The 13,171-nt window shown below is 43.8% G+C and overlaps 1 protein-coding gene across 6 annotated transcripts; it reads left to right on the top strand.

Moving 5' to 3' along the window:
• Nucleotides 1-584: 584 nt before the first annotated feature.
• ercc4 (excision repair cross-complementation group 4) lies at nucleotides 585-13,082 on the top strand. 6 transcript variants are annotated; one of them, XM_035533708.1, is made up of 15 exons: nucleotides 1,052-1,502; nucleotides 1,719-1,961; nucleotides 2,049-2,241; nucleotides 6,330-6,421; nucleotides 7,598-8,682; nucleotides 9,087-9,267; nucleotides 9,381-9,576; nucleotides 9,668-9,875; nucleotides 10,191-10,371; nucleotides 10,465-10,587; nucleotides 10,705-10,812; nucleotides 10,895-11,468; nucleotides 11,569-11,661; nucleotides 11,767-11,879; nucleotides 11,986-13,082. In XM_035533708.1, the coding sequence occupies exons 5-15, from the start codon at nucleotides 8,506-8,508 to the stop codon at nucleotides 12,729-12,731; spliced, it is 2,700 nt and encodes an 899-aa protein (XP_035389601.1). In that variant the 5' UTR covers nucleotides 1,052-1,502; nucleotides 1,719-1,961; nucleotides 2,049-2,241; nucleotides 6,330-6,421; nucleotides 7,598-8,505; the 3' UTR covers nucleotides 12,732-13,082. The 6 variants fall into 6 exon arrangements, with proteins under 6 accessions (XP_035389602.1, XP_026861910.2, XP_035389601.1 ...); XM_035533709.1 differs by lacking the exons at nucleotides 1,052-1,502; nucleotides 1,719-1,961 and adding an exon at nucleotides 585-1,019 and having other exon boundaries at nucleotides 2,099-2,241; XM_035533707.1 differs by lacking the exon at nucleotides 1,052-1,502 and adding an exon at nucleotides 1,608-1,626 and having other exon boundaries at nucleotides 1,719-2,241.
• The last annotated feature ends 89 nt before the right edge of the window (nucleotides 13,083-13,171 follow it).

Here is a 13,171-nt window from a genome sequence, read left to right as displayed (position 1 = left end):
AGTCCACAGAATTAAGTATTGGGATAACTCGTTCTGAGTTGTTTGCAATTCTGTAAAGCCAGGTCACTATACGTAATATTTTATTTACTCACCCAGAACTTTGTAGTCAGGGTCTAGTCAGAAAATGCCTCTGCCCATGGGGTAATATTTGTCTCTTTCTCCTACAGGGAATGCTAACCATGCACTGACATCTAATCTCTATATTCTTTGGTCTACGTCTCAACCCTGAAATCAGCTGATTAGTAGAACCTCTATGTTCATAAACAATCAGAGGTAGAATATAAGCCAATAACGACGGTTCCTTGGTTATTCAGCAGGAATGATTACATAGCAGTTATATCTTCCATCTTAAATTTTTGCTTAGCTTTTGAGTTTTGGTGGTGCATTGTGTATATACTGTAGGAATGATTTATCTGATGGCTAGGTTTTGACTAAGTTTATGACCCGTGTTCCACTGTTCTGTCGGTGAAGGTGCATTCACGTGACCTTCCTCTGGTGGCCTCTCCTGGGCAGGGCACTGCATGTGTGGGTGCAGCCTGCTCTGAGACAGAAGGGCATCTGACATTTAACAGGTTGCCATTCCTCACACAGCAGAATGAACTCCCACACTCAAAATTAGAGCTCCACTTCCAAAGCACTCATAGCAACCACCTGCCTCACAGCCAGAACTGGCTTTGTCTCTGTTGTTAATACTGAAGTGCATGACACAGCTTACCTCTCGTAGTACTACTAAAGAAAGCTTGGTTCCTCTCTTCAACTTGATGCAAGTTTCAGCCTCTCTCGACACTTTTTTTTTTTATTGCTAAACCTCCTCCTGTCTGCGAACATGTGGAGTCGTCAGAGTCTGGCCGGACTTTGACGGCCTGTGGGGCAAACGCCCCACCCGAGTGCTGCTGTGGTCGAGCTGTGCAGAAATGTGTGTTTCCTGAGTGCTGCGTAAAGGGATCTTCACCGAGATGTGAGGAAGATGGCACAGATGAAGAGGTGATGACACAGGCTGCCGGAATAGAACCCCTCAGGTGACTCACTGGACGAACGTCTACAGTGTTGGAGAGGGAGAAGGAATTCGGACGAAAAAAGCTGCTGCCATTTGTTAGCAACAAACCTGACACCTTAAGCAGACAGCAGAAACATAGTAAATCTCATTCATTGTTTTATTTTATAGTAATTCACCTATTTTAACTATCACTATCAGAGCCAATAAGGATCATTTCACAGCATGTAGTTTCTCATTCTGGACAACCTGGAGTTTCTTCAATTATGTTCATAATGGTGATATTTGGGGTGAAAATAAATGACTGAAATGGTTAATAATTTTATAACCTCTTCATGTTACACTTGTCAGTGACCCCATAGCTTTCATGGGTTCATCGTTTAAACTGCATGTCTTTTTTTAAAGGCCTGGATTGTGAGTTAAGAAATTATTGTTATGTAACTGGCAATCAGTTTGTGCCATTTCTTGGAGCAGTCTTCCCAAAATGCAGCGTACTCTACATTCTGAGGTAGTTACTGTTTCTGCATATTAAGCTTACATAAGCGAGTTCTGTTTCTCATTCATATTTCATTATCGCTCCCCAATGGGGTGTAGAGATCTCCCCTGTCTGGGTCACACTGAGCTCACTCAAAGTTTGTATTTTAATTGTATTTATTTATTTATTTATTATTCCTCCCTGACATACATACTAGATGTCATGTTTCCAATGTTTGTGTTCATTTAGCTTGGAGGGCTGTGATTGTTGGTGGTGACGCATTGCTTGGATGTCTACCGGCTACTCGATCACCATCGCTCCAGTTTACTTTATACCCTGTTGGATACAGTTTGGACTCAGTTCAGCCTCGTCAGTCTCTTTTCCGGAGTCATACCAGTACTGTCAAGAGACTTTACAGATCTGGACATGCGGTTGCACTGGGCAAGGAAAGGCGTAGGGGATGAGGGAAATAAGACGTGAAAGAAATGAATGGTTGGTTGTTTATAGTTATTCGATCTTTCAGTAGAGAGAGTTAATGGAAGATAAGACTGAAAGACTGATGTGGCCAGGCTGTTGCAGGTAGGAGGTGAGGGCAGCGGGAGTATTGATGGAGCTGGGCTTTTGTGCAGCTGGTCCTACACTGTTGGCATGCAGGCTGCAGCGTGAGAGCCAAGGACGGTGGAGCAGTGGGTACTCCAGCAAGATGTTACCACCTGCTGGCACCACCTCAAGGACACGGATGCCCCTACTCTGGGAGCGGGAAGCAGAAGAGGTATTGTCAGACATGGTAGAAGCATTTTCAGATTTACCATGCATGTGGCGTTAAGACGATGATCTAAATAATGCAGATTTCTCCCTAATTGCTTATAAGCCTAAATGTTTACTGTATGCTTGGTCATCCAATCCCTGAACTACAACAGCACTCTGGAGTACTTTCAGTTAGCAGAACTCCTTCGCTTATCTTAAAACAGATGCCTATTTCCATATTTGGACACAGTGAGAAGTCAGCCCCACCACTGTGCCCCTAAAGCCCATGAGCTTTAAATGCCTTCACTTGATTCCTCCGTGCCAGGGGCTCTGGGGTTTGGTGCTTGCCGTCCGCCGTGTGGTTCGGTACGTGGCCTGAGGCTTGACAGTCCAGGAACCATCCTTCCACAACAGATGCTGGAATGTATGAAACTGCTACAGGATTCCTTCCAGCCATATCCGCATCAAAGGACCTTTTGTTGAATATGAATGGCCTTATCGTCCGTTAGCATGGACTGTCACCTTTTCTTTTTTTTTGGAGGGGTTACCTTTTGACATGAGCTCTATTTTTTTGACAACAGCCTCCAAGCTGCGCCTGATCATGAGGCGAGCGCTCCCTTCTTGCATTATTCATCATGCGTTGGTTTCCAGCTCGGGACGAGGGGTTTGTTTTGCTCCTGACCCCCTCCTCGCCCGAGCAACCTCTCCCCTGTACCCGCTTTCCTTCCGCGCTGAATTTTCCGGTTGTTTTTTTTTTTTAAAAATCACCCGTTCAGTGTTACCGCGGTTTTGCTAAATTGGATGTGACAGCCCAAGACTTGTTCGCGGCTCGTCTGAAAACGCTGCTTTGGGGTGATATCGAGGGTTTTCCTCAACCAGCTCCCTTTCATGCAGGGGCTCACAGATGGTCACACTCAATATACAAGGAACGAGAAGAAAGTAGGTTTCGTCGTATTAGTGTTCCGCCATGCTTAATGCAGGCTAAATGAATGGCATTAACAAATTTTGTTGCATTATATTATTCAGTGATTTTTGAAGCCCTTACATTCGAGCAGACTGAGCATAGTGCTTTTTATTATGAGCAAAACAGCTAGTCGTTTCCAGATAAACTAACTGTAGGTGCTTTTCTGTTTCATTCATATTTAATACACAGTGAAAAAATACACTGAGTAGATATCTAATGGAGGTCCACGACCCACAGAGCAATGCATTTGAAAGTTCTGATCCAAACCCCAAACCCGCCATCTGCCTTTCCTTTGTCCAGGTCTGAGACATGCCCTATTTAGGAAGGTTACGGCTGCACTGTTATAACATAACATTTCAATTCAGTGCTAACCAATCTCACAGTTCGCAAGTAAGGATCAATATAAATGTGGAGTTTATCTTGGGTGTATATTTTTTACTCGTGCACATTGTTCCATGTTGGTTGTCTCTTTATATTTGCCTAACAGCATTTTTACAGCCTCCTGCAGTAGTTGCTGAATCATCTGTCTATGGTCTCAATCATTCTATCAACATCTAGTAGTTTTCTTCTTTACATTCTCATAACAATCTAATGCAATCACGTTTTTGCCTAACACTGCGTTTTCTTGTGTGGTTTTGCTTACTGGAGTGTTTATTTGAACATGTGTACTGTAAGCGAGTTGTAGTGTGGCCTAGCGTAGGTGTTTCTGTAATTATGAAAACTACATCATTAGCGACTGTATTTCTGGGGCATTTAGTCATTATAGCTTCCTGCAAATAGATGAGTGGGTTAAACTGAATGCATTAAACTCCAGGACATAAAAACCGTACACACAGAGTTTGTGCTCTGCTTCCCTCTAGAGTACATTTTGTGGTAATGCAATTTACATTGAGCCATAGAAAAAATATGATTTTCCTCTTTCGATGAATTAAACATGAATTCAATTAATGGCCTAAAAATTAAACTGTGTATGATATATGTATGAAACACATAGGAATACAGTAAAGGAAGAGTTTATGTAATAGCTGTAAGTATTACATACTATTAGGTATTGTTTGAACACATTTATATATACTGTTGCCTGGATATTTTTGGGTGGTGGACCACTCCCAGTGGTGACATTGATGCAAAAACTCCAGCAATAACACTCTGGCTGATACACATGTACCCACCCAACACCCACTGCTGTCCCATTAACATGTCAATGTCACAGCTGCAGTGTGTGTGTGTGTCATATACATGCGCACACACACACAGGTTTTACCTCCTAGAACTTCAGAAGCACTTTGCTTGCACTTCTGTATGAAGTGTCCTGTTTCTCTGGAAATCTTCTATACTTCCCTGCAGTTGTGACTAGTTCTATAACATAAAATGTGTGTGTGTGTGTGTGTGTGTGTATGTATATATATATATGTATGTATATATATATATATATATATATATATATATATATATATATATATATATATATATATATAAATTCCTCTCTATCACACTTCCAGTGTGGGTGGTCATATCTTCAGGCCTTCTACCAGAGGCCTGGGAGTTTGAGAGTGTTTGAGAGCTCCAAGTGTCACTGCTAGGACAACCTTGGTGTTAGCCCTCCACATTCTCTCTCTCTCTCTCTCTCTCTCTCTCTCTCTCTCTCTCTCTCTCTCTCTCTCTCTCTCTCTCTCCTTTCTTCTTTCAATCTCTGGTATTTTTCTAACTTTTCATAAGATAGCATTGAAGTTTGGAACTTTTCATCAGTTGGGACTGCCACCTCTATTACCACTGCTGTTTTCGGCATCTTTTCTACTTTCTTCTCAGCCCTGTCTGTTATCTGTTGCTGGAACATTCCCTAGAGGAGTTTCTCCTGCCATGGCACCTCCTCTGCTTCCATGGTGACTATGTCCCTATTCTGTCTGAGGCTCTCCTTCTTCAGCTCATCACTGTGGGCCATTGCCTGGATGTATTCATGAATGTTGTGTGTCACCCTAGTCAGTGGATCTTACTACTTTGCAGTCCCATTCCTCCTCTTCTTCTCGCTGACGTACAGCCTTTGAATGCTGGATCGTGGGTACTGGGCCTTGAGTATGTATTGTGAGGAGTTTTCTGGTCTCGACATTGGCAGCTTCTAGCTCTTCTCTTGGTGAGCTTGATGTGCCTGCTGGGTACCTGATGACTGGCAGGGCATAGATATTTAAGGCTTTGATCTTATTATTCCCATCCACCTGGCTCTTGCCTTACTTTCTGGAGGTGCTGGAAGGTTACTGTCCTTTTCATTTCTACCTCATGGTTCCCGTGAGATTGCAGAACCTCCAGGTATTTGTATCTGTCTTCCAGGTCTGTTATATAGCCTTGTGGAAGTCCAGTTTCCTCTGTCCTGCTCATTGTTCCTCTTTTTTTACCATCAGTCAGTCTCAGTTCTCCAGCCTGAATACCATTCTTGTGTCCTTGTTATGGAAACTCGGGTGGTAAGTTTATGTGCCTTTGGAATAGTTTGATTTTATCCACGTACAGCAGGTGGCAGATGGTAATTCCACTCCTGAGTCTGTACCCATACCCACTCTTATTCCTGATCTGGCTGAAGGAATTCAGGCCAATGCAGAACAGCTTGTTCTTGGTATATGCCACACTTTATAGTCACCTGGGTGGCTGGCTTCTGGTGTTGTCATCCAGTGTTCCAATGAGTTTTGTATGAAGGCCAACAGGTTATATTTAGATTAAACCATATAACAAAATTAATCAGTTTTCAAAAAAATATATTGGGGGGGAGGTATATTCAATTTAAAAATCCATTTAAAATTCTAAATGATTTGCATGGCTTTTTTATGTTCTGAGTAATCTTTATTTGACAAACTCACCTTTAATGACTGTTGCCAAATGTTTAATTTTGGTCTCATCTGACCACGGCACCTGCTCTAAGTCAGAGAGCCAACAGTATCTGGCAAACTCTTGATGCTTTGATTTATTGCTCTGCAACAGTAGGAGATTTTTTCTGGCAATCCTTTAATATGTCTAGTAACCATTTAATGGTTTATATAAAAGTGGTATTAAGACAGGATAATTCCAACATTTGACCTATCCTTATACTTCTGTAAATATAAACTTCATATGTAAATTTCATATCTTGCTGTTTTTCTCACCATCTATCTCTTGGTTTTTAGGGAAATGATAAGCGTGCATCCATTCCTCCTGTGGTGGTGAGGGAAACCCAATAGGAGCTGCATAGGGATGGGACTGCAAGGCTTCCCTGGAGGTTAGGGAATCATAGTAGAGGCCTCCTACTGACGCACGCTAATCCCAGGCAACATCTCTCCTAAACCTAGACAAACTACCCCAGGACCTGTGGTGCAAGCTAGTCTTAAAAGTGACATGTTGGAGACCTAAATCGATGGAACACGAGAAGTCGTCTACTGTGGATGTCCGACAGCAAGGGAATGGAGACTCTCCGCCTGTTAATAACTCGATGCGACAAAGATAATACAACTAACCTAAAAATGGACAAAATGTATATGCAGATGTTATGTAAATGCAGATCTTTACTGAAGGGTCATGGGGGGGGGGGGGGGTTAACGGACTTTTGAAGGGACTTTTACTGCGGTTCCATGTTCCTCTTTTCTTTATGCCTTATTAACTATCCCCCCATTGTATGTTCCTGTCTGCACATTTTCAGCTATCACTTCCTGTTTCACTTTGCATACCGTCCAGTTCTTGTAGAATCATGTGGCTTTTGACTTTTTGAAATTCACTTCCTATGGGGAAGGACTCCTCTCCTTTTCTCTCTCTGTCTCTTCCTCCAGAATGTGGGAGCCATAAAACTCACTGTAAAGGCAAAAGCTTTTCAAGTGCTGTTTCATCTTTTTAATACCGTTTAAGACAAAAGTACGTTTTTGATAAGCATACAGGTTTTACTTCATTGGTTGTTTGATTGATTGTATTTAAAGGAATTATGTGGGGTATCATTTTTCTATATGTTTCATTTTAAACATCAGTACTTATCTTCATGTTTTTGAACATTTATTAAAATATCGTTCATTGTCTGTTGCCTCTAATTATGCGTTTTCTTCACGTTGACAGAGGGGAAGCAGTAAATCTGGCTCGTCCTGAACAAAATTCCACAAATATCAGTGTATCTTTCAGATATGGTGGTTGCTTGGGATTAGCCACAATTATATTGTACTTGATTACTTAATTAACAAAAATATCCTTTGCGTTAATTTAACTTAATGTTCTCCTTTTTGTTTTTGCTTGAATACAACACTACTTCTCAAACTTGTAAAAATTCATACTATTATATAACAACCTCTCACAAAAGCTGTGAAATTGCCCGAGTCACAGTTAGTTTGGAACATTGCTCTGTGTGAATGGTCAAGAGGATAGAAAATAACATAGCTCAGTACTACACACTAATTTTTTTTATTTTCCCCCACAGCTAATGCCCACTAAACACAGAATCCCCGTGGGAGCAGAGCTGCATGCCGTAAACGGATCCGGAATTAGAGAACCGAGATACTGGAACAAGCACCAAAGCGTGAATTGTGAATATGGTGAATTGTGTGATTCTGATGTATCGTTTGCTTTCCTCCGGCTTTTCATTTCTTTGCTTGCTGTGTTCATTCACTGTAGAACCAGGCTGACAGAATCAAGCCTCTCCACCTCCATGCTCAAATGTTTACTGTTCAGAGCGGCGCCCTGCACTGCAAAACAACGCGCGGAGTGGCTATTCACAATTTTAAAATACAACCCCACACAATTCGAAACACAACATGCAAACATTGGCTTCTTGCTCTCACTAGAATCTATTTTCCAATAAAATGTTAACGCCCTCCAAAAAAATAAGTTTGTAAAATCTGCCCGATTCCTCAAACCATTAAAATCACAAAATTGGACTGCACATTCCAGAGTCGAAGTAATTTAAAGAGCTGCACACTCGCGTTTGGACACCTGTCAAAACGTTACACGGCAATAGGCAAGCGTGCATTATTTTCAGCGATGAGCTGTGTGGAGAGTAAGTGGTTAATAGGAGGAGGACATGCGTTGCAGCATCCAATGCAGCAGGGGGCGCTAATACGCAGCGGTGGAGCTGTTCGGTCTGTCGTGTGTAATGAGTGGTTGTGTTTGTATCGTTGGGAAAGCTAGTGTAATCACTAACTGTGTACGCATATTTGTAGACATACTAGTGCACTTGGCTATTTAGCTAAAGAGTAAACATCTCCAGCCCACGTCGTTAAAACACAACGCTTGTGTTGATATGAGCCGTGGCCTTTAGTTAGCTAGCTAGCCTAGCCAGATTTTTTTTTGGCCCTGCAGTTTTTGCTGATAACCTACAACGTGAAGGACATGGCGAGCCCATTGCTTGAGTTCGAAACAGAGATGTTTCTGAGTCTCTTCAGTACTGATGGCTTGCTTGTCACATCAGAGGGACTTGGTATCGACCGCATTCTCTTACACTTTATGAAGCTCTACTCAGAGGAAGGTAGTCTGGTACTGCTGCTGAACACAACTACCCCAGAACAGGTAGGCTAGCTCACATAACCAAGAGACCTGCATTAGATAAGCGCCATTTGACTACATTTATCTTGCATTTATGCGTTTGTCAGACGCTGTAAACCAGAGCGATTTACAACTTCCGTTATGTTGTAGAGATAGGCAACTGCAATGTTAAGAGTCTTGCCCAAGGACTCTTGTAGGGTGGTTGGGATTGAGCTCCCGTCTGCACTATGCCATCATGCAAAGCAATTACTAGTGCCTGTGATTTAAAATAAATAAATAAATAAATTGCACAATATTTTTTGGCAACGTGAGTTTTCTTTCGGTAATGTTAACTAAGATATAGCTTCATGATTCAAAGCAATGTAGTTTAGTAATGAGTTGTAATGTATGTTTTGATGTGAGTTTGCTAAGGGTTGTTAATTTTGCAGGAGTACTTCACAGAGAGGTTGAGAGCTGAAGGTGTAAGCCACCTTCCCCAGACCATAAACAGTGATGTACAAAACAGTGAGCGCTACGAAGTATACACGCAAGGAGGAGTCCTGTTTGTGACCAGCCGAATCCTGGTGGTTGACTTCCTGACTGACAGAATTCCTGCTCACCTAATTTCAGGTAATCCACACATATTTATAGTATTTTGTAGTGATCATTGCTTCAAATAACAACGTGTTCTATGATTTGAAGCCTGAGAGAGTCTGTACTGTTATGGGAACGGCTTCTTATAGGCATCCTAGTCTACCGCGCCCATAAGATTATTGAGTCCTGCCAAGAGGCCTTCATTTTGAGACTGTACCGCCAAAAGAACAAGACTGGATTCATCAAAGCCTTCACAGATAAAGCCACCGCTTTCTCAACTGGCTTTTGTCAGGTTGAGCGAGTTATGAGGAACCTTTTTGTAAAGAAGCTCTTTCTCTGGCCCAGGTATGAACAGCTGTGCACTACAGAGCATTGTTTTGTCTGTCTTTTCGGTGTTCTCTTTCGGTCAATATTGTTTCTGTTGGGTGACTCTCAGGTTCCAAGCCTCAGTGAACACTGTACTGGACAGGCATAAGCCGGACGTGGTTGAGCTGCATGTGCCCTTGACCCCAGCCATGAGGGCCATCCAGAGCTCCATTCTGGACATCATGAACGCCTGCCTGAAGGAGCTCAAACGCTATAACCCAACTCTGGAGGCTGAGGACCTATCCCTGGAGAATACACTTGGAAATGCCTTTGAGAAAGTGAGCAAATTCTCCATATACATAGTGGCAGAGACTGTGTAATATAGAAAGAGAGAAAATATGCAAGTAATTGTGATCAGTTTGCTACAACAGATTCCGCCCTTTGAGGAAGTATGCTATCAGAGTAATTCTTCGAGCTCCAAGATTAGTGACGCCTCTTGTATGGTGTAGTAGTCATGTTCAGTGCATTCAGTATGTTGCACATTGCACCTGCATTGTGGGGTTGGTTGCCTTTTAAAACGGGCTCCACTAGTTCATTGAGGAAATGAGGGCAGGGGTCACTGGAATGTTCTGCTGTGATGTTTGTGTTTGTAGACCATTCGGCATTACCTCGATCCCCTGTGGCATCAGCTGGGAGCCAAGACCAAATCCCTAGTGCAGGACCTGAAGATCTTACGCACTCTGCTACTCTACCTCACTCAGTATGACTGCGTCACTTTCCTCAATTTGCTGGAGTCTCTGCGCTCCAGCCAGAAGAACTTTGGCAGCAATTCAGGTACAGCTGACCATGAAGTCGTAGTGCAGCTTAATATTTGTTTGGGCACCGGCGGAGTGCTAGATGATTCAAAAGCTTCTGATCCCCCTACAGGATGGCTGTTCCTGGACTCCAGCACGTCTATGTTTGTGAACGCCCGTAGTCGTGTTTATCACATTCCCGAGTTGAAAAAGAAGCTCAAAGTTGGTGAAGCAGACCAAAAACCAAGCCCCACGGGTGTGCCATTCCCACCTGTTTCAAAGCTAGGAATTCAGAACCAACTGTAGTGTTGGACAGCTTACTGATTTAAGAACATTTATTTGATATGAAAAGTAACATTGTGTGTGTTTGTAGCCCCTCTGAAAAGACAGCTTGTGCTAGAAAAAAATCCGAAGTGGGAGGCTCTGTCAGAAGTCCTGCAGGAGATTGAGAAGGATAATAGCAGCTGTGAGCATGAACCAGGTAAAGCCTTTACAAACGTGACTTGCTGAACATTTCGCTGGTTTCTTGTTTGCTTGGAGACTTCTGTGTCTGTGTGATTCAGGCCGTGTGTTGATATGTGCCAGCGACGACAGGACGTGTGCTCAGCTAAAGGAGTACATCCAGAGAGGTGCAGACTCACTGCTCAACCGACTTTACTCACGCACTATTGGGAAAGACGAGTTCACACCAGCCCCCGAGAAGGCCAAACAGGGTAACGGCCGGCCTGGAAAAGGCTTGGGAAAGGCCAACAAAGGCAAGAAGTCTAAACCTAAAAATTCCAAGGCCAGCACGAAGACCCTGCGAGCTTCACTGACCCTCACTCAAATGGTGGGGCAAGAGAAGGAGGCAGAGGTGGAGCAGATTGGCAGCAGTGAGGATGAAGGAGAGCAGGATGGAGAGGTGGTGGTGGAGGAGGAAAACGACATTCTCTTAAACCTTTCCTCAGATTCCTACTATGGTATTCTCAAAGAGCCACTGATTGTTATCCACCCACTGAAAGGATGCATGGATCCGTACAGTCTAACCCGAGTGTTGCAAGAAGTGGAGCCTGTGTTCGTGGTGCTTTATGATGCTGAGCTCAGCTTCGTGCGTCAGCTGGAGGTGTACAAAGCCAGCAGGCCAGGCAAACCTCTCAGGTGCTAAATTGCTGTACACTGTCTGGATTCCGTTTACATTTAAGCAAAACTTGTTTTCTCATTCTTTTCAGTTTATTGATTGATGCACTGTCCCTCACAGGGTGTATTTCCTTATTTACGGAGGCTCGACAGAAGAACAGAGGTATCTTACTGCTCTGTGTAAAGAGAAACAAGCCTTTGAACATTTGATAAGGTCTGTTGTTCCACTCTCTAAATGACTTCTGAGAAAAAGATGACCCATTGTTGTCGGTGGCTTCATTTAAATTCCTCCTCTATCTGGGCTGTATTTCGTGTATAGAGAAAAGGCCACCATGGTTGTTCCAGAAGAGAGGGAGGGTCGGGAGGACACAAACCTGGACCTGGTCCGCAGTCAGGAGGCCGCACTTGAGGCCAACAACACCCGCAAAGCAGGCAACCTCCTGGAGCTCTGCTCACTTTGTCACTGTTTTTGTTGGCCAAACACATGCATTTGGTGTATATAATTTATTTTTGCGGTTATTGTTCGTTTCCTTTCCAGGTGGGCAGGAGGGGGTAAAGAAGGTGTCTCGTGTCATCGTAGACATGAGGGAGTTCCGAAGCGAGCTTCCTTCTCTGCTGCACCGGCGAGGGCTTGACGTTGAGCCAGTCACTCTGGAGGTGGGCGACTACATCCTGACCCCCGAGATCTGCGTGGAGCGCAAGAGCGTGAGCGACCTGATCGGCTCGTTGCAGAGCGGCCGCCTCTACTCCCAGTGCCTCTCCATGAGCCGCTTCTACCGCCGGCCCGTGCTCCTCATCGAGTTTGACCCCGCCAAGCCGTTCTCGCTCGTGGGCCGCACCGACCTGCGCCAGGAGATCTCCGCCACCGACGTCACATCCAAGCTGACCCTCCTCACCCTCCACTTCCCACGCCTTCGGCTGCTCTGGTGCCCCTCTCCTCACGCCACCGCTGAGCTCTTCCAGGGGCTCAAGCGTGACCGTCCGGAGCCCGACGCCGCTGCGGCGCAGGCCGTCACGGCGGAGTCGGAGACGGTTGGGGAATCTGCAGACCTGTACAACCCCGGGCCCTATGACCTCCTCCTCCGCATGCCTGGAGTCAACGTCAAAAACTTCCGGTGCCTCCTCAAGCATGCGACCAGCCTGGCTGAGCTGGTTACTCTGAGCCAAGAAAAGCTTAGCGAGATTCTTGGCAGTACAAGTAATGCCCGGCAACTTTATGAATTCCTACACAATACTAGAGATCTAAACTCTGTGCAGAAGAACAAACAGACTTTAAAAAGTTAGCAGGTAAACAAGCCTGATGTCTAATGTCAGGTTTGTCTTAATGCCTGGGAATTAAATGACGGACAAATTAATTGCATTTTTATACATGTGTAATGTAATAATGTACAGTGCGTTTATTTTGTATTGTTTCTGTACAGCTGTGTTTTTAAAGGATTCTGTCATGAAATTCTTTGATAAAAATGTTTGCCCTACAGTGAAATATTTTTAAATGCATCATCACAGGTTAAGTGTAACAGTAACTAATGTGGCATAATAATTTTTAATATATGGGATGTAGAATTGCGCTTAATGGCAGTAGATGAAATTATTTCTAAACCAAAAATAAAAAGTGATTAAAAGCATTACGGTAAACACGAGTTTTGTCTTTTATCGTGTATGGCTACGCCTCGTCAGGATGTGACTCCGTGCTGGCGTTTTCCTCTTTAGCGTTACTGCGCCCC

This window comes from Electrophorus electricus, chromosome 14 (assembly GCF_013358815.1).
Source record: "Electrophorus electricus isolate fEleEle1 chromosome 14, fEleEle1.pri, whole genome shotgun sequence".
Lineage (NCBI taxonomy): Eukaryota > Metazoa > Chordata > Actinopteri > Gymnotiformes > Gymnotidae > Electrophorus > Electrophorus electricus.
Note: the sequence above shows the minus strand (reverse complement) of the source record. Positions and strands in the feature narration are given on the sequence as shown.

What these genes read in the sequence shown, in the direction of transcription:
- ercc4 (XM_027006109.2), top strand. Translation starts at nt 8,506, where the DNA reads ATGGCGAGCCCATTGCTTGAGTTCGAAACAGAGATGTTTCTGAGTCTC. An exon ending in TCCTGCTCACCTAATTTCAG is followed by an intron (nt 9,268 to 9,380) that starts GTAATCCACACA and finishes GGCTTCTTATAG; the next exon opens with GCATCCTAGTCTACCGCGCC. An exon ending in AAGCTCTTTCTCTGGCCCAG is followed by an intron (nt 9,577 to 9,667) that starts GTATGAACAGCT and finishes GGTGACTCTCAG; the next exon opens with GTTCCAAGCCTCAGTGAACA.